Source organism: Mobula hypostoma, chromosome 29 (genome assembly GCF_963921235.1).
Source record: "Mobula hypostoma chromosome 29, sMobHyp1.1, whole genome shotgun sequence".
Taxonomy (NCBI): Eukaryota; Metazoa; Chordata; class Chondrichthyes; order Myliobatiformes; family Myliobatidae; genus Mobula; species Mobula hypostoma.
This window is the reverse complement of record NC_086125.1, coordinates 13,437,983-13,459,391: the sequence shown is the minus strand read 5'-3', so window position 1 is coordinate 13,459,391 and position 21,409 is coordinate 13,437,983. Positions and strand designations below refer to the sequence as shown.

Here is a 21,409-nt window from a genome sequence, read left to right as displayed (position 1 = left end):
GGACAGAGATGGGAAAGGCTGGGCGAATGGAACCAATCTGCCTGCTGCAGTAGTGCTACCATCTCCTGGTAATGTCAAGTACTGCAGTTAGCTCATTTTATCCACACCCCCACCCCCCAGGGATGAACAATGATCTACCTCACTGTTCAAAGTCCAGCAATGGACAAAATGCTGCAGATCCAACCTTAAAATCCTCTGCTACCATGATCCTATGATCTTAAACCGTCTAATGGGCACATGGACGCATAAAGCCCTGATATACCCTGAATGGAGTCTGCAGACTCAATATCAAGTTTAGATTCAAGGTGCACCTGCAATAGCCCAAGGGTGGTCTCCATCTCAATTCGGAATTATTTTCTTGGGTTGGCCCGCATGTTAACTCTACATCTGTACCCACTGCTAAAAAACTAAATATTCATTAAGTTTTACATTTTTAATTTATCACCATCAGTTTCAAGGGGTCTCGGTTTTTTCCTGGATATTATTGTAAAACTCACCTTGGTTAATTTGATATCCCTTGCAGGTATCTGCTCATACTCCCTTCTTGTAGCCAATATTAAATGCTTGTCATTATTTGTACTTCTCTCCATGGGGATTTTGCATGTGTGCCTTTTGGTACACCTTTTCTTGTAGTTTATGTTCTTCCTTCTCCCTGTAGCTGCCCGTGCTTTTTTCTAACAAGATACATGTTGAATATTGGTTTTGTACACCCGACAATCTGTTGGTATGTTTGTCCATCAGCAGATTTGTCCAATTTACCTCACAACTTTCACTTTGTTGAAGCTAGCTCAAGCCATGTCACAGTGGATGTTCTGCTTTTGTGACATGTTGAATGCATTCACACTCTGATCATAATTAGTCAATCTTCAATCACTGAGCACATGGCTGCTCACTAAATCTGGATCGCTAATTACAAAATTTAAGAAGGACTGCCCCCAGTGTCTCCTTGCACAAATTGTTACAAAGATTAGCCTGTAGGAACAATTATTTAACTATTGGTTTATAGGATTTGGGACTTTTCTCAATGGCCCCCAAGAAGGTGGCAATGAGCCACCATCTTAATCCTCACCTGTCCTTCTAGTGATGGTGCTTCGACAGTTCTGAATGGTTCAGAGCTCCAGGATTTAGGTCCACTGACAGTGAAGGAGCAGTTATATATTTTCAAGGCAGGGAGGTGTATGGCTGATGGGGAACCTACAGGTGGTGATCTTTCTCCGTGTCTGTTGCTTGGCTTCCTCAGCGATAGAAGGGTTTCAAGGTGAAGGGGAGCACATTTTGTAGGTGGGACACACTACAGCCATGATGCATCAGTGATGAAGGGAGAGGGTGGCAGATCGGGTGCTAATCGAGTGAGCTGTGCTCTTCCAGATTTACTGAATGCTGCCCGTATTACAGTCAGCCAGAGTACGCGGAGTGTTTTCCATCACACACCTGGCTTGTACTTTCAAAAGGGCTTTGAAGAGTCAGAGGTGAAGCTCTTCCCTGCTTATCTGAGCTATGACATTTACCTGGTTACTTTGGATATGGGACTCCCAGGATGTTGATAATGGTGGACTCAGTGGCTGCTATTCAGTGACCAAGTGGCAGAGTTTCACTCTACTATACTAGAGATGTTCATTGCCTGACATTAGTGTGATGTGAATGGCATAATGTTATGAGCCAGAATATTGTCTGTGCCTTGACGTTCAATGTATTGAATATTGAACGTCAACACTTTTGTCCTTTCAACAGAAAGAGTCAATGGTGAAGCAGCTCGTTGGACCAAGGAAACTGCTTAAAGAACTTGCATGACCATGTCTAGGGGATGACAAGACTAGTCTCTTCCATAACCATCTTCGTTCCTCTGAGATATGATGCCAGTCAGAAGTGTTGTCCTCCTGATGCAGTGAATTCAGATCTACCAGCCCTCTGATCCCATAATACTGCTTTGCTGTCAAAAGTAGTCACTCTCACTTCTGAGTAACCATTTTAATTATTATGCCCATGCCCATTCAGTCATGTTGGTCAACGGTCTCCCCTTTTGCCACGATAAGGCTACTCTCAGGGTGAAGGAGCAACCCTTCATATTCCATTTAGGTAGCTGCCAACCTGAAGACATGAACATCAGCTTTTCCTGTTCCGTCCCTCTTCCCTCCTCTACTCTGGCCTCTTTCCTCTTCTCCTCACCAGCCTGTCACCTTCCCCTGCTTCCCTTCTTTTTTCCCTTTCTCCTTGGTTCACTCCTCTTTCCTATCAGATTCCTTCTTCTCCAGCCCTTTACCTTTCCCACCCACCTGGCTTCACCTATCATTTTCTAGCTAGAGTTTCTTCCCCTCACCTCACCCTTTTATTCTGGCATCATTTCCCTTTCCTTTCCAGTCTGGAAGAAGGATCTCAGCCCAAAATATTGACTGTTTATTCATTTCCATAGATGCTGCCTGAACTGCTAAGTTCCTCCAGCATTTTGAGTGCGTTGCTTAAGGAACATACATGGCAGGGCCTGGGGGATGACAAGAATAGTCTCCTGCAAAACCATCTTCGTTCCTGGTTGGAGTTGTTTTAATGTCAAAGTTAGTCACGCTTACTTCTGTTCAGTTGTTTTGTAATCAAGTCTAAATCGACAGCAGTGGATGGGCATGGTGAGTTCCTAGTACACTATCAACAGCACTTTCCTTCAAAATACTGAGATCAGAGTAAACAGGTAGAGTGGTGATTACTGATGTTTGCGCAAAGGACATACAGGGCAATATCCCATGACCTCAGGTAGATGCCAGTGGTTATAACTGCATAGGAACAGCCGATTCTGGAGTCCAAGTCTCTACACTACAACTGTGCTCATGTCTGGTTTCATAATCTTTGTTCTAGCCAGTGCTCTTGGCCATTCCCTGGAATCCATTTGGATGAAGAATGATTTCTGAGAGGATGGGATTCTAAAGAAGGAGCCAAAATGAATCAACCGCTAGGAACCAGGTAATGATAATTGTAACTATTTCAAGCTTCATTAATGCACTCAAGTTACACTCCTACAAAACAAGGACACGCATATAAGAATGCTGTTTCTAGATTACAGTTCGGCATTTAATGCTATTGTCCCACAGACCTTGGTGAACAAACTCCTATTCCTTGGTCTAAATGCACCATTGTATCCAAAATGTCTTGGGTTCAATCATCAACGAGTTTGGGTTGTTCCTGGAATCTCTGAGTCCAATTAGCTCCTTAGCTTGACACTACCCCTTAAGCCTGGACATGACAACACTGCACTGTACTATACCGACTTACTGGTTATGGAATCAACTTATTCTGCTTATTGTATACTGTTTGGCATTGAAAGATTTTTGTTTATCCGTTTCTGGGATCCGAATGTCACTGCAAAGCCATCATTTATTGCCTGACTTCAATTGTCCTTGAGGTGATGGCAGTGAGCTGTCTTTGACCATAAGACATAGGAGCAGAACTAGGCCACTTGGTAAATAGAGTTTGCTCGCAACCTCTTCTTAAGCCTCTGCAGACCATTTAGAAGTGCTGTCACGAAGGATATTCCAGACCCAGCGACAATTGAAGATCAGCAATATATTCCCAAATCAGCACAATGTGCAACGTGGAAGGGTATCTGCGGTTAGTGGTGTTTCCATGCATTTAATCTCTTGTCCATCTAGATGCTAAAGGTTTATCAGATGCTCTCGGTTGATACTTAATCTGCTATTAGGAAATGAGATAGGGTAGGCGACAGAAGTTTATGCTGGGGAACACTTTGCATCCAGCGATCACAATGCCATTAGTTTCAAAGTAAATATACAAAAAAGATAGGCCAGATTTGATGGTAGCAGAAAGGGTCTGACAAGTATGGATTGGGACAGGCTGTTTCAGGCAAAGATAAACTTGGTAAGCGGGAGGCCAAATTTTGAGAGTACAAAGCTTGTAAGTGCCTGTCAGAATAAAAGGTAAAGATAATAAGGGTGGGGAAGCTTGGTTTTCACAGCAGTACAGACAGGTAGGAACAAATGAGGAACTGTAGTATACTGTGTAAATCGTTTGCACAGCAGCCACTGTGTGCTGGTGGTGAAGGGTGGTTGATGGGGTGACAATCCACTGGGTTTCTTGGTTGTTGAGTTCCTTGAGGATAAGGTAGTACTAACTCAGGCAGGTGGAGAGCTGCACTCCTTGTGGATAATGGAAAATCACTGAGGTGTCAGAAGGAGACTCATTTGCTGCAGGATACTCAGCCTTTGACCTGCTCTGTGGCAACTTTATGTTGATGGTGGGCACAAAGTGCCACTGAATGTCAAGGGTAAATGCTTTGTCTCTCTCTTGTTGTCACCCTTGTGGTTTGAATGTTCTTGCCACTCTACCAGCTGATGTCTGAATGTTGACTAGTCAGTGGTGAAGCCATTTAGCCACTTCTGACGACAAGAGCCCGCTCAAACGACTTATCTGCTCCTGCTACTCTCAGAGCTTCCTCCAAGTATTGTTCAACATGAAGTATTTACTCATCAGCTGAGGGAGGACGAGAATTGGGAATCAGCACAAGGTTTCCCTTGCTTGTGTTTGAGCCAATGCATGGGGCTTGGGGTCAATCTGAGGAGATCCAGAAACTGTATTAGTGACTTGGATATTGTGTTTGGGGTAGAGTTTCAAATTCCGTATCCAGCATAAACTCAGTGTGGCACACAGTGAGGTGAAGGGCAACAGAGTACAATAAATACAGACAGGCAGGAAAACTGAGCAGAAGTTGCTGTGGAAGTTACTACAAAGAAATATGATGAGTTACAATTTGGGTAGACAGCACATTTCATAAGGGCCACAAAGCCATTAATTCCAACATCCAAATCATATAAAATGAAAAGAAGCATTCTGAACGCCAACTCCTTGGAACACCACTAGTCACCAGCATCCAACCAGAAAAAAAAACACCCTTTATTCCCACTTTTTGCCTCCTGTTAGTCAGCCAATCTTCTGCCCCTGCTAGTATCTTTCCTGGAACACCAAGGGCTCTTTTTTTTGTTTAACAGTCTCAGAGCTTTCCTTGCTTGTGTTTGACCCAAATTCCAGAAACCTTCATGAGGTCCAGAGCCAATCTGAACACCTCAAGGGTCAGGAACTGCGTTAGTGACTCGGATATTGGGGTTGGCCCAAAGTTTTCAACTTATTGTGGTACACAATGAGGTGGGCAGTAATAGGATACAACAAAGGCAGGAAGATTGGGTAGAAGTTACAGTGGAAGTTACTACAGACAGTTACTTCAGACATCCTGCGGATGATAAAACTGTTATTTTCCACATTATTTAATTAATTTAAATTTCCAGCTACAATGGAGGGATACAAACTCACATCTCCAGATCGTTCATGCAAGTCTCTGAATAATTATCAGCACAGTGTGATAACTAAAGAGCTATTTTGTGGTAGTTAAAAATTACTCCTTCAAGCTACCTGAAGTCCTCCATTTCATTCCTAGCTCCTGGAACCTCAGAAACAAAACATTTCCTGTATCTCTTTCTCCTGCCACTGGCCATGAGTACAGTACTGAGCTAATCATCCCTCTCCCTTGCTAATATCTATCCAAGCTAACCTGGAAAGTTCCTCAACCTGTTAACTGAAATGTAACATTTCACCTAGGTTCCCATTCTCATATCAGTGAATGTTATCAGCTCCGCTAATCCCATGGTATTATAGAGGTTAGCGATGGGGCATTCTGAGTTCAATTCTGGAGTCGTTCTGTGAGGAGTCTGCGCACGCCCTCCCCGTGGAGTGTACGGATTTTCCCTGAGTGCTCTGGTTTCCTCCCACAGTCCAAAGACATACTGGGTGGGTTCACTGGTCATTGTAAATTGCCCCGTGATTAGATTAGGGTTAATCAGGGTTGTAGGGCTGCTGGGGCAGCATGGCTTGAATGGCCTTTATGAGATACTCTGCGTCACTGATAATAAACCTGGTTCTGCAGTCAAAGGCAGATCACACAGATGGCATCCAAAATCAGGACTGACCCCAATTGCCTGGAGCAGTAAGGCAGACCCTCTACTAGCCATGCCCCTGTTTTGCCCCAGTCCCTGGTCGTCACTACATGGCATGTTTAATGCATACAACAAAAGAAATTGTACCGCCAGGTATGATCAGTTGAAGTAGGTCAGTTTACTCCACACTAAAATAGCACATACAATACACTCTCCTGTGACTGCACCAAATGGAGAGGCATAGTTGTGAAAGCAAAGGTACAAATGAACTTTGTATACTTGTCTTCACCATTCAGTCCTGGGTATCAGGCATTAGACAGCATTTGTCTCTTTGAATCGGTGACCCTACAAGAATAGTGCATCGTCTATAGGACAACTTTAGTTCATCATCCATTACTCTGTTTCAACAAGACCTGAGCTTTTAGGGAGTTAATATCGCGTTTGATGCACTGCTTCATCCAACATATCCTGAAATGGGCAGGGAATGGATCATTTAGTTTGTCAGCAGATGCGCTGAAGGGCCTGTTCCTGTCCTGTGCTGTTCTATGCTCTAACTGTGATGACCTGAGCAACAGACAGAGGGACTTCCATCGAACCTCATGTCTGTACATCCAGCGGGGAGAGGTGACAAGCAAAAGCAAAACCTGGAGTCCCATCACCGAGCCCTTGTACTACAATACAGTTAGATAGAAAATACCAGGGCTTTTTTTTTAACCTGGCAAAGATGCTCTGTGTTTGACATGTCACCAGATCATACCTAACTGTGTTGCATGTCACATGCCATTATAAGGACTGAGTGTGTTTTTTTCCACAGCTAGGCAACAGGTCTACCCTAGGTGAGATCCTGACTGTGGGCTAGCTTCCAGTAGTTCACAGGAGTTCTCAAACTTGAGAAGCAGAGACATCTGAACTAAGTTTCAAACATGTCCAGGCAGAGGTACAAGGTGGAGACAGCAGTTCCTTGGTCAGCAGCCAGCTGGCTCAGAGTGGAGGTCTATTCGTCTGAATGGATTTTCTTTCCATGCCCAGGACAAGCTTTGGCTAGTGAAAGGAACTGGCAAGTGTGGTTGGCAGATGTCAGCAACGTCAATGTCGGGGAGGAGGAACCCTGCAGTGCACATATGCAGCAGAGAACGGTGGATAAAATAAATGCAAGGGAAGAAATGCGATGCTGTGAGTCACAGGTATTTCAGAAAATAAAAAACTGAGAGTCTTGGAGGTCACAATGACCTTTGAAGCCCAAGAGCGGCCCAACTTTGAGAGGCAAACACAACCAAGAATATGTGAAGTATGTGGAACCTGTAGCTGAGAGCAGCCTCTGAGGAATTTCCAATGTAAATATGGTGCAATCCATAGGTCGGTACCTCCAATAACTGTTGCTTATGCCTCATTGCAAACCCCCAAGTTCATACAACTCCTAATGCAGAAGGCAAGGATAGCCCAGCTTTGCTGACAATCTACCTTCCTCTGGCCTCATGCCCAATCAACAGTCCTCCGCTTCAAGGACAAGAATATTCGTACATCATTATGAGTGGTTGAGGTCTGTGGACTCCCTTCTACCAGAGTTGGACTTCCCAGGAAGAAGACTGAAGAAAGGTGAGTCAGTCATCAGTGGGGTGGGGGGACGAATATTAGCTCTGGAGAAATACTTGGCCCTTGCTGTGAAATGCAAGATGCTTGGAAACCTTTCCTGCTTCATTAATGAGTAATGAGCTCTTGCAGTAAATCCTAGACCTGCCCTTTGCAATCTAGTATTTAATGGAATTCTGCCATTGTGCATTTCTCTGATCAGCACAAATAAAATCTCCCTCCACATTGCTCAATTCACCCAGCCAGTGGAACCTATGCATTCTTTTCCCAATTCAGGAGCCAACGACAATCTCCTTCCATTCACCCAAGCTACTAAGAATCAAGGACACGTTCTTCCTCTTAATAATTCTATGCTACATTCCCCCTTTTTAAAACAGCCTCCTTCTCCTCCATTCTTCCGCACTAAATCTCTTTTTCTTACCCACTCTTGATTCCTTTCACCCTACAACCCCACCTACCCTCCCAGACCCCGGCCACCTCACTGCCAGGAGGACACTTACTTGATGTTCTCCAGCCGGCTGGAGTCTGGTTTCAATGAACTGTTGCTCCGGACCATCTTGTGCAACGTGATCATGAGGAAGACCAGGTTCATCTGCAGGATGGAAACCACACCAAGTCATACTCGAATGGATCAATAATGCAATGAAAGAAGGTATAAAATCAGTGGAAGCACAACTACAGCAAGACCACATGTAGAGCAGAGTCTGCCTGGGTTTTATGTGTATTAACTGAGGAACCTTCAAAGAACATACAACACAGTCAGGAACTTGCTTTTAATAATTCTAAACCAAATCCTGCTCCATCTGCTGAATGATTTGGCAAGTTGAAATTGAATTTTAAAAAAAACCTACGTCACATCTTCTGGAATTTGGGGCTGGCTTCCTGATTACTATCCTTGGATCCAAGCCCTAAGGACAAGGTTGACACTCCAGTACAGTACTGAAGGAGTACTGTTGTAAGTACCCTTCGTATGTGGATTCCCAAATGATCTTCGGATATTCAATTATTTCACTTTGATGGATAAGAGCATTTCTCGTGTTCTGGACAATAATTCTTTCTGCAAACACCGCCACAAGCAGACTGCCAAGCAACATATCTCCAGCTGAGAATGGTGTGAAACTCAAAGATGAAAGGGGTTAATAGCATTGCCATGCATCTGGTTCTATTGTTTTTCCAAGTAATGGAGGTCATGGATTTGGGAAGTGTTGTTGAAGGAGCCTTGAAGCTATGTTGTAATGCAGCGTCGTGCTGCATCCTGTATATGGTCCACGCTACAATCAAGAAATCTCTACAGTGAAGGTAGGGGATATTCATATGACTAGATAACTTCAAATAAACATCCACACATTCAACAGGCAAGTATGAACACACAAACATACACAATAAAGGCTTATGAGTGAATTAACACAGATCCACTACGAAGCTGGCAAAGCACCATTATCCAAACTTACCATTATGACAAAGGACACAGGTCCAATGAAACTCCAGATGAAATAGTTGTCCACTCGCAGCCAGCATCTGTGTGTTTTGGAGGTGGGGTGGTGGGAGGATTGGATGATGAGAATTAGGAGGAACAAATGAAAAAAGTGGAGTGGAAAAGGAAAAAGGAATGGACATTGAGAGGAAAAGCATCGTGGAGATGATAAATAGGGGAGGAAAGCAGAGAGAAAGCATTAGCCCAGAGTGTTAGATGGAGTGAAACACAATGTTAGTGATAAATGTGCCACAGTCAGCCTCATTCACTGCCCCCTCATTGGTGATGGATACCCTGCCTTAAATATCAACTGTGACAGGGCGCAGAGGCATTTATCACTGAAATAAAACACTGAACCACAACTTAGCACTTGCCAATGGTCTGAAGCTTAGAGGGGAATATTACTCAGGAACTTGACTGGTTTAGTGCAAAGTACTAAATCCATAAGGCTGGGAGCTTTGTAGTTTAAACCAACCCCTCTGTAAACTAATCCAATCCAGAAAAAAAAACAACTACAGTTGCTGGAATAAAAACAGAAAATGCTGGAAACACTCGGCAGGTCAAGCAGCATCTGGGAGAGAGAACCAGATGTTTCAGGTTTCAGTTCTGAGATCCTCTGTGCCCATTTCAGTTCTGATATGACTGATTGGCACAGTAGGTTTGAGCTTCCCACTGCAAATTCACATGTATGTATAAATAACAGATTTAATTCCATCTGCATTTTAAAATTATGTATTTTTTCCTTACTTCATGCATTTTCACTGGAAGTTCCAGTCTCTGTGTGTATAATCGAAACAAAAGCCCGTTTCCCCTTTTGCCGATGCTACCTGACCTGCTGAGGGTTACCAACAATTTCTGTTTTTATGGCCTGTCTCAAGGCAATGCTGATTGGTATTCCTCCAAAACAAGACAATACTGCTCGCATGACTATTACCAAACAAAATCTGCTTCATGAAGATATTAGTACAGATGTTTAAAAGGGAAATTGAACATAAACGGTTTTAGGGGCTATATTATACAAAGAGACCAGGGAGACAGCTGAATATCTCTCTTTCCTTTTGTTCACTGTCTGGGATGTACAGTTTTCTATCACGTGGATACTCATTGACGGTATGTATCAGGATCAACCTTGCAGCTGAAGGGCAAAATAAAATCTTCCAATACACATTTAATGCACACCAATTACCCATGCTGTGCCTCCTTCACAAATATCTGCTCTGCTTAACAATTTTTGAAGCTTTATGGACAAAGCTATTTCAAAAGCTAAATATTACTGAAGTCCCCACAACACTTTCGCTGTTGCCATGGCAAACTGCAATCTTGACTATTATTGAAGGACAAATTTCATTCTGATAAGTGGCTGTTTTCAGTGATTTTCAAAAAGGGCCACAGACTGAATGATTATCAAAGTACCAAAACACTCTTTAAAGGAACATTTCTGAAAATCAGCAGGGTGCGAACAATCAGCTTCCGTTACATATATACAGACTGGAATACCTAGGAGAAATATATAAAATGAGGAGTGAATGTGTTATCTTGGAATGCAGATCAAATTAAATCTCTTCTTTGTTCAAAGTGTAGAATTAGGTGTAGGAGTAAGCTACTTGATCCCTTCAATCTGAACTAGATCCCCATCTCCTCTGATAGTAACCTCAAAACCTGCCCCCACATGGTACATAAAGAATCCACTTCTGCCTTAAAAACATTGAGATATTCAACTACCACTGCTCTTAAAGGAAGGTTAGATCCAAATACTCAAACCCCAAGAGAAATACAAATCTTACTTGTCCATTTTTTAAAAAATAGGTGACCTCATTGAAACAGTGATTCCTAATCCCACATTCTCCCATTAATGGAAATATGCTCCTTACATTCAAAGTTCAAATTTCGAAGTTTACTTATTAGCAAAATACCTATACTATACGTGTTGGCATGTGACCAAGTGGTTAAGGCATTCGTCTAGTGATTTGAAGGTTGCTAGTTCGAGCCTTGGCTGAGGCAGCGTGTCGTGACCTTGAGCAAGACACTTAACCACACATTGCTCTGCGACGACACCAGTGCCAAGCTGTATGGGTCCTAATGCCCTTCCCTCGGACAACATCGATGGCGCGGAGAGGGGAGACTTGCAGCATGGGCGATTGCAGGTCTTCCATACAACCTTGTCCAGGCCTGCGCCCTGGAAAACCTTCCGAGGTGCAAATCCATGGTCTCATGAGACTAACGGATGCCTATAAATACTATATACAAGCTTGAGATTTGTCTCCTTACAGGCAGCCACTAAACAACTAAACCCAACAGAACCCAATTTAAAAAAACTGTCGAACACCCAACGTGCAAAAAATCATGCAAACAATAAAAGTAAGCAAATAACATTCAGAACTGAAGTTCACAAAAGTAAGTCCACAGCTAGCATCCTCTTTCTTCAATCATGCATCTTATCTGGGTTACAAGCCTGATCTGTACAGCCTTTCCTCAATGGATGACCCACCTAATGCAGGTACTAGTCTCATTAGCCTTCTTTTGCCCTTCAATGAATTAACTTCATTAAAAAAGGAGACCAATTCTGAACACAACACTGCATACGGTCTCACTAATGCCCTGTACAACTGCAGCATAATCTGTCTACATTTTCAATTGCTTCACCAATAATCGATTTGCAGAAGATATGAAGACTACAGAAGTAAATGCCTGCTGATAACATTAAACACAGTGAAACATTCAATTTTTCTACAGCAAAATAGAGCGTCTCAGAGGGAATAGCCTTCAGGATGACCTGTAGGTGAAAGGTCAATTTTAAGGGTGAAATCAAGGGAACATGAACTTCCAGCGAAAGTAAGCAGAAGAAATTATTTTACGGATATGTTGGAGCAGGGATTGCTTTGTCACAGGAAGTGGCTGGGGACAAAACCCAATATTTGCTTCTCTTTCCAATTTGTTTATTTTTTTAAAAAAAACTGTACCCTCAATGCGTGAGGATTTTTAGCAAGGCTGTTTACTGTCATCCAGTCTGATCCTGCAGATAGTACTGGTCACTCTCCTGAACCACTGCCAGCAGTTTCATGCTCTGTGGCTCTGGTAATCATGAGGCTTGTTCAGATGGGTATGGGACAGGAGTTGAGTACAAGTTGGATGAGGTATGAATATACATCCTTTTCCCCAAAGTGCATTGGTGAATCATTTGGGAATGTGGAAGGCATTCAAATCTCTTCTCAAATCACCATTAAGGGATTTATATAGTGGATTATTAGTCCAGTAACAAAACAACTTCCTAATCGTACCCCAGTGTGAAAGAAACATTACCTTTTGGAAGTCCATAAGCTTTATTTAAACATAGTGCTGAATCAGAATATGATGATCACCACAATTGCTCTTGTGAGTTAAAACTGCTGGAATGGATCCAGAGTTTGATGGAAATATCTGAATAACGATCAAGGTCAGGATTTCAATCCATTATGTGGGAAGCAGAATAGGTTTCTTAAAAAACTGCTTTACATCACTGCAATAATTTCACAGTTCGTTGACACCTGACAGGAGATGAAGCTTTCTGCGATGTAATGGGATTGCTCAGATTTCACATCAAGGAAGCAGCAACCAACCCAATTGGTCAATATTAGTGTTTATACTCAACATCAGCCTCCTACCACACCCACACATACTCATTTACCCCAAAGTGCGCATCTTCTGATTCTGTTCTCCCTCTAGGTACCACTTCAATATATCTGCTGTTTACCTCAGTTGCAGCCAATTCCACATTACATTGCACCCTGGGTGAAAAAGAGGTTCCTCCCAAATTTCTTGTTAAATTTAGTGGTAACAACCTCATATGAAAAGCTTTCGTCTTTCAGATTCAGGTTCTTTCAAGACCTTTCATGCTGTCGAGGACTTTCTACAGGTCTTTGTTCTATCTTCTTTTCAATAGTAGTATCACTCTTCATAGTTTTCCTGATATATACCCAATACCAACTTTGTACTTATCCATTCCCAATTATTTATTTAATTAAATCTAATTACTTAATCATTGACAATCAATTCCTTCTATCATTCTGCTATGCATACAAATCCTATTTCTTTAACTACTTTGTGTCAGAATTTTCAACCTTTGATACAAAAACAGTTCATTCAATTTCACTTACGCCTTCTCAGTTCCATAGCTCCTGTAGTCTATTGCTGCTGAGATTCCCACCACCAGTGCTGGGAAGCAATAACCACAGAGGTAATAGTACTTCTTTCTGGAGTATTCGCTCTCAAAGACCTCAACAAGCATGAGGTAGAGATGGATGCCCTCAAGGCACATCCAGGAGAAGGCAGCCAGGAAGAAGAAATGGAGGAAGCCTGCAATTATTGGACACACCACCTGAAAAAAGAGAAACAAAGCAAGTGAAATTAGAACCTAGGATTGTGTGGAGGGGGGAATAGCAACTAACATTCAAATTAGGGGCAGGATTGAAGTATTTTAGGAAGAAATAGTAACTGGGAGTATGACTGACTTGAGTTGGAACACAGCTCCCTGACTGATATCAATATCTAGATTGGAAATGAAACCTGAACCAGTTAGAAATTGGGTTGAAGCTGAGATTTAGATAGGAAGTTTGTTGTGGATTTGAACTGGAGGTTGGGGAGTGCACTAGACCTGCCGTTGCACATGATCAGATGTGTCATATTATGAGATGTGTACAACAACAATGACAGCGATTAAAAATAATGATGACGGTATTTGTATTTCATTTATGCTAAAGCTTGGAGGGTGGCCCATTCTGAATTGTGTTTTGAAGAGCTTGAACATATTATGAAGTGGACTGGTGGCCCAAACTCATTTAAAATGAGATTAGTGCACTCTGATCCAAAAGCTTTCCAACTCCTAATCCCAGAAAGAACAAACATTCCCACCACCAGTGTTGGATGCACAATTGAAGAAGCACACAGATAAGACTTCATCCTTTAGTATACTTGCCAACTGGACAGAACACAATGCAACCTTCAGTAGACTGCACAGAAAGAGTCCATTTCACCTGATCAGCTGATGTTAACACTTATGTTGTGTTTGAATCTTTTTTCCATTTTCCTTATCTAATTAAAAAAAACCCTGTTCATATACTGACAACTTTCCATTAAATTGATCTGTACTGCTCCTAGATAATGAATTATATTTGAATTCCCTACATGTTTGTGTGTGAGCTCCATCTTATATTCATATTGCTTTTAGTCTTCCCCATAAGACTTCAGTAATTTTAAAGGAAGTCTGCCATGGATGGTCCATGCCTGGTTGCAAAAGATGGAGGGTTGGGCATGGGGCTAGCAACCCCATCCATCCTGTAAAAACCCAGAGCTGCAGATATGCCAACAGAACCTCTAAAGACCTAATCACTGGGAGAGGAAGGATCTTCGGCTTGCAGATGCAAGATGGTTTACAATTGGGTACAACTTGAAAGACTGGCCCAGGACAGAAGTATTGCCAAACACCCCGAACAGTACATGAGTCCAGAAGTCTTCTCACTGTGAAGAGCTGTTCCCTATCGACAAATCTTGGCAGTGGCAACACTGATGGTGGTGGGGCTAAGGGGCTGGTGCAGACAGGTTTTAATTTGGAAGTGTGGAAAGTGGGATTGATCCTAAGAGTCTTGGGGAGCTGCAAAGTGTAGGCTGCCAGGTTTACTTCCCTGAGAATCTTGAAGGGTCCAATGAACTTGGATGCCAATTTCCTAGACTCCACTTGGAGAGGCAAACTCTGAGTTGACAGGCAAACCTGCTGCCCAGGCTGCAAAACTTGTCCCTGTCTTCTCTTGTGGTTAGCCTTTACTTCAGCCTTCCGGTCGAAGCTAACAAAATCTCCCTTGCCCTAGTCCATCTCTCCTTGCAGTGGTGGGTGAGATCTTTGGCTGCAGAAACCTAACCTCGGCCTCCTGCTTAGGGAAGAGTGGTGGAGGATAGCTAAATTGGCATTCGAAAGGGAACATCTTGTGTGCTGAATGCCGTAAAGTGCGGTGGGCGACCTTTGCCACACCAAATAGTCGTTCCACTGGCCTGGTTTTTCAGAGGCCAGGCACCTTGGGGTACATTCCATTTCTTAGTTTACCAGCTCTGTCTGGCTGTTGGACTATGAGTGAAACCCAGAGGAAAGACTCGCTGTTGCCCCAATCAGTTTGCAAAATGCCCTCCAGAAATGTGATGCGAATTGTGAACCACATTATGACACCATGTCCACCAGAAAACGATGGATCTTGAAGACCTGGTGCAGGACAATTTCAGCTCTTCCCACCGCAGATGGTAGACTGTCCAAGGCGATGAATTTGCAGACCTTTGAAAAATGATTCACAATTACCATGATAACAGTCTTCCCGTTGGAAAGAGGAAGTCCTGTGACAAAGTCCACAGAGGTGTGAGCCCATGGTCTGTCCAGAACAGGCAGGGGGCGATGGAGCCCTTGAAATAGGGCATGGGACTCCTTGTCCCAGGCACACACCTCACATGCCTGCATGTACTGCTGACTTCTTTCATCATGCTGGGCCAGCAGTACCTCCTCTTGATAAACTCGAGTGTCCTGGCAATCCCTGGGTGAGCGGTAATTCTCGATGCGTGTCCCCGTTAGAGTACCTGGAACAGGATGGAACTTGGGTGACCAGCTGATTCAGAGGACCGTTCTCAGGAATCTCCCCTTGTGCTTGGGCACTGCGAACAAGAGTGTCAATTCCCCAATGAGCTGATGCTACCACCATGGCTTAGTGCAAAATGGTGGTAGGCTGCTCTTCTTGATCCGATTTGTCAAACTGACGGGATAAGGCATCTGATTCTTTGACCCCAGTCGAAACGTCAGGATGAAATGAAAGTGGTTAAAAAACTAAAACCACCTGACCTGCCTGGAACTCAGCCTCTTGATCTCCTGAATATAAGCCAGGTTCATGTGGTCTGTCCAAACGATAAAAGGGTTCTTGGCCACTCTAGCCAGTGATGCCATTCCTCCAAAGCTAGGAGGGAGGGAACGTCGACTCAGACTATGAGAGGCCTGCGTCGGGCATTTTCATGCCTTACAAGGCACAGATTGGAAGTCTGTGTGGGGCGCCACTCCTCGCACAGACACCAGAGAAATGTGTGGTTACGTGCCTTGCTCAAGGACACAAACACACTGCCACAGCTGAGGCTCGAACTAGCGACCTTCAGATCACTAGACGAATGCCTTAACCACTTGGCCACGTGCCCAACACAAAGCTAACTTAACCGCAAGAAGGTCTCAATTCCTGATGTTATAGTTCACCTTTGCCAGGGATATCTGCCTGGAAAAGAACGCACACGGGTGCAGTTCATAGTCCAAAGGTGTCCATTGAGACAACACTACAATGTCCAAAGCGTCCACGTCCACGATGAAGGGAAGGTCAGGGTTATGTGCAACCAGAATGGGAGCTGTTGTGAACCTCTGTTTGAGCACTGCAAAGGCAGCCTCTACTTTGGTAGTCCAAACAAAAAGGGTCTGTGGATTTCTTGGTTAGTGCCGACAGCCGAGTAGCCACGGAGCTGAATTTTTTGATGAACTTTCGGTAAAAGTTGGCAAATCCCAGTAATTGTTGGACTTGTTTCACACTGGATGATTGTGGCCAAATCTCTGACTACCTGCGCCTTACTAGTGTCCATCTTGAGCCAGCCATTAGAGGTGATGAAGCCCAAAACTGAAATGGTAGTTACGTGAAATTTGGACTTTTCTAGCTTGACGTAAAATACATGATGAAGAATCCTCTTTAGGATGTCGCTGGTGTGAGCAACGTGCTCCTCCATGGACTTCGAGAAAATTAGGATGTCGTTCAAGTAGACAAAGGCGTACTAATGGAGAACATGCTGGAGCACGTCACTTATAAAGGCCTGGAGAAATCCTGGCATGTTCACAAAGCCAAAGGGCATGACCAGGCACTCATAGTGCCCTGACAGCGTGTTGATTGCCATCTTCCACTTGTCACACTCCCTTATGCGAACCAGGTCAGAATCAGAATCAGGTTTATTGTCACTGGCATGTGACGTGAAATTTGTTAACTTAGCAGCAGCAGTTCAATGCAATACATAATCTAGCAGAGAGAAAAAAAAATAAATAAAACATAATAGTAAATAAACAAGTAAATCAATTACGTATATTGAATAGATTTTTTAAAATGTGCAAAAAACTGAAATACTGTATATTTAAAAAAATGAGGTAGTGTCCAAAGATTCAATGTCCATTTAGGAATTGGATGGCAGAGGGGAAGAAGCTGTTCCTGAATCGCTGAGGGTGTGCCTTCAGGCTTCTGTATCTCCTTCCCGATGGTAACAGTGAGGAAAGGGCATGCCCTGGGTGCTGGAGGTCCTTAATAATGGACGCTGCCTGTCTGTGACACCGCTCCCTAAATATGTCCTAGGTATTTTGTAGGCTAATACCCAAGATGGAGCTGACTAGATTTACAACCTTCTGCAGCTTCGTTCGGTTATGTGCAGTAGCCCCTCCATATCAGACGGGGATGCAGCCTGTCAGAATGCTCTCCACAGTACAACTATAGAAGTTTTTGAGTGTATTAAATCTCTTCAAACTCCTAATAAAGTATAGCTGCTGTACGCATATCACAAGTCTCGGTTTGAGAATACTCTTGTTGCTTGGAGAGTCTTGAGGGCTGTGTTCATGAGTGGAGGAGGGTAACGATTCTTGACTGTTATGTGATTCAGTCCTCTTTAATCAATGCACGGCTGCAGGCTCCTGTCCTTCTGCACAAGGAAGAAACCAGCACCGGCTGGAGAGGTAGTGGGCTAAATGAATCCCAGGGCAATAGCCTCCTTTATATACTCCTCCAGAGCATTTCTCTCTAGACCTGACACTGTGTGTAATTTACCCAGCGGAGGACAAGTACCAGGCAGTAGATCTATTGCACAGTCGTACGGTCAATGCGTGGAAGAGCCGAGGGCTTTCCCTTACCGATGATCTCTTCCAAATCCTTGTAGACAGAAGGGATTTCTGCCAGTTTGGGTGTTGCAATTACCTGCAACTCCTCCATAGTTCCACAAGAGTCTTTATTGAAAACAGAGGTCAAATCACAGTTCAATCCCTTGTCCAATCTCCTCAGACATTGGCAGTAATGGCAACAACTTTGACTCTGACGCCGGAACCTCTCATCGGCGGAGATTCTTATGTGGCCGATTTGCATGGTCTCGACAGAATCCTCAGTAGGCTGATACTGGCCTGGCTGTCAAGGAATTGCACAAGACCATCAACGCTGGAGACTGCACAACCAGAGCTGCCTTTATCGTCGCCGAAGTTTAATCAGCACATCCAGGTGAGCACTCGTGGAGATAACACACTTGACCACTGCTACACTCCCTTCCACAACACATACAAAGCTCTCCTTCGCCCAGTTTTTGGAAAATCAGATCACTCTTCGATCCTGCTTTGGCCGACGTACAGGCAGAAGCTGAAACAAGGGGCAGCCATAGTTTAAACCGCCCACCGTTGGTCCGACCAATCGGCCTCCATGCTGCAGGACTGCTTCGATGATATCAACTGGAACGTCTTCCATGATGAGGATGCCTCCGAGTTCACGGATGGAGTCACGTGCTTCATCCAGAAGTGCATCGATGATGTTGTCCCCCAGAAGGCGGTGAGGGTCTCCCTGAACTAGAAACCCTGGATCAACAGTTCCGCGCGAGCAGCACTTACTGTGTGACAGAGAGCTTACATTACCGGCAATCAGCTGGAGCTCAAGAAAAGCAGCTACGATCTGCGCAAAGCTATCAGGGCTAGAAACTATAAGACAGGGACAAGATTGAGTGAAGATTCACAATGAATAGCACACGTGACTTGTGGCGAGGGCTGCATGCCATCGCGGACTTCAAAGCCAAACGTTGTGGTGCTGCCAACATCGCGGCCTCTCCCCCAGATGAGCTCAATCGCTTTTACACTCGGTTCAATGTCACTAACTCTGAGCCTCCGAGGAAAGCCACCGCTACAACCTGCAACCTGGTCATCTCTGAGGTGAGGTACACAGATGTTTCCAACGAGTGGACCGTCGCAAGGCTGCGGGACCGGACGGCATCCCAGAGCGAGTACTCAGGATGTGCGCAGCACAACTGGCAGGTATATTTACAAACATTTTTAATCTCTCTCTCTCCCAGTGTAGAGTACCCTCCTGCTTCAAATTATCGACCATTGTCCCTGTACCAAAAAAGACTAAGGTAACATGTCTGAACGACTGGCGTCCTGTCGCACTCACCCCAATAATATGCAAATGCTTTGAGAGGCTGGTCAAGGATTACATTTGCAGCTTGCTACCACCCAGACTGAACCCCCTACAATTCGCCAACCAACACAACCGATCAGCAGATGACACAAGAGCCACTGCTCTACATACTGTCCTTACGCATCTGGAGAAGGATGCTTATGTGAGAATGCCGTTCCTGTACTACAACTCAGCATTCAACACCATAATTCCAAGCTCGACAAGAAGCTCAGAGACCTCGGCCCTGACCCTGCCTTATGCAGCTGGATCCTGGACTTCCTGTCAGATCACCGTCAGGTGGTAAGAGTGGGCTCCCTTACCTCCACCCCTCTGATTCTCAACACAGATGCCCCTCAGGGCTGTGCACCAAGCCTCCTCCTTTACTCCCTGTATACCCTTGACTGTGTCGCTGTTAGAGTGAATCTTTTTAGGCGGATGATTTGTTTACACTTAAATGACTTTGGCCACCAGACTTCTATTTGACAATGCGCTTCCTAAAAAGGTGTGAATACCAGATGCTTCTGGCACCGTAGTTTTGAAGACAGTATTATCTATACATTATAAATATTAATTGTCTTCTATGCTAGCACGGGAAATGCCAAATAAATGTATCGTAGACTTAACTCACATTCCTAAAGGCTGTGGATACCAACCCAGACATGTTGGCGTCGGAAGGAAAGGATGGTGTGATATTTTGTATGTAGCTTCAAGAGGAAGCATTGTCTATGCATTGTCTATAACTTTTTAAGTAGCGATTGCCTTTGTGTTTAGCATATAAATATCGAGCCCACGATGAGCTAGCAGACCTTTCTGCGGAAAGTGTCTCCGTCCGTATGATGCCTGCTGTACCTTGTTGTGTCGAATAAAGAAGCTGCTTTGTATCTACCAGTGACTCTGTCTCTCCAGTGATTTCATCCACGCTACTACAGTTGCCATCCACAGCTCTAATCTGCTAATTAAATTTGCCGACAACACTACACTGATTGGCCTTATCTCAAACAATAACAAGGTGGCCTACAGGGAAGAAGTCACCTCTCTGACACAGTGGTGTCAAGAAAACAACCTCTCCTTCAATGTCGCAAAAACAAAGGAGCTGTTTGTGGATTACAGGAGGAATGGAAACGGGCTAACCCCTATTGACATCAATAGATCTGGGGTTGAGAGGGTAAACAGCTTTAAGTTTCTCTGCATCCACATCACCGAGGACCTCACATGGTCTGTACACACCAGCTGTAAGATGAAAAAGGCACAACAACACCTCTTTCACCTCAGAAGGTTGAGGAAGTTAGGTATGGGCCCCCAAATCCTAAGAACTTTCTACAGGGGCACAATTGAGAGCATCCTGACTGACTGCAATACTGTCTGGTATGGGAACTGTACCTCCCTTAATCGCAGGATTCTGCAGAGACTGGTGCAGACAGCCCTGCGCATCTGTAGTTGTGAACTTCCCACGATTCAGGACATTTACAAAGACAGTTGTGAGAAAAGGGCCTGAAGGATCATTGGGGACTTTAGTCACCCCAAGCACAATCTCGTCCAGCTGCTACCATCCGGGAAACAGTACCGCAGCATAAAAATCAGGTCCAACAGGCTCCGGGACAGCTTCTTCCACCAGGCCATCAGACTGATTTGAGTACATTTTATGTTACATTGACTATTTATTTTTTATAAATTACTATGATTGCATATTGCACATTTAGACAGAGACGTAACATAAAGATTTTTACTCTTCATGTATGTGAAAAATGTAAGAAATAAAGTCAATTCAATTCAGTTGCTCTTTAAATACTTAATTCTTGGTGCCCAAAACATGATTGTCATTTAGTGGGACCGTCCTGACCCCTTAAAGGGGCCGTGCCAGCAAACCATACTCTGGAGAGTTCAAGCGTCTAAATCCTGGAAGCTAGCGTGGTTGGGAACATCTCGTAGATTATATTCCCATGTCTACTTTCAAAGAGGAAAGAGTCCCACCCTTGTAACTTCCTCTGAAAGGTCCAATGCTGCATTTCTGGTATAAATATAATAATCTTTTTTTAAAAACTTTCTGTCCAGTGTTTCTGCCCGTTTTATATTATGGAACTGTACATAATACTTCAAGTGCAAGCTAGCAAGCTTTAAAATCAGTTCAACTTCTCTAACTTTCAGTTTTACTCTGTAGCTCTTTGTGCTTGGCTTGCATTTACAAAAGATTTACTGTA

At 43.9% G+C, this 21,409-nt stretch overlaps 1 protein-coding gene across 11 annotated transcripts in view; it reads right to left on the bottom strand.

The window, feature by feature from the left end:
- Positions 1 to 21,409, bottom strand: part of LOC134339494 (adhesion G protein-coupled receptor L1-like) — a 666,897-nt gene that overhangs the window by 56,035 nt on the left and 589,453 nt on the right. For 10 of the 11 annotated variants that reach the window (XM_063036054.1, XM_063036056.1, XM_063036055.1 and 7 more), the window contains 3 exons: positions 13,125 to 13,345; positions 8,969 to 9,035; positions 8,018 to 8,109 (listed from right to left, as the gene is read on the bottom strand). In XM_063036054.1, the coding sequence (XP_062892124.1) occupies positions 8,018 to 8,109; positions 8,969 to 9,035; positions 13,125 to 13,345 (380 nt within the window). Of the gene's footprint in view, positions 1 to 3,254; positions 3,258 to 8,017; positions 8,110 to 8,968; positions 9,036 to 13,124; positions 13,346 to 21,409 lie in introns of all 11 variants that reach the window. The other variant, XM_063036065.1, reaches the window with a different exon arrangement.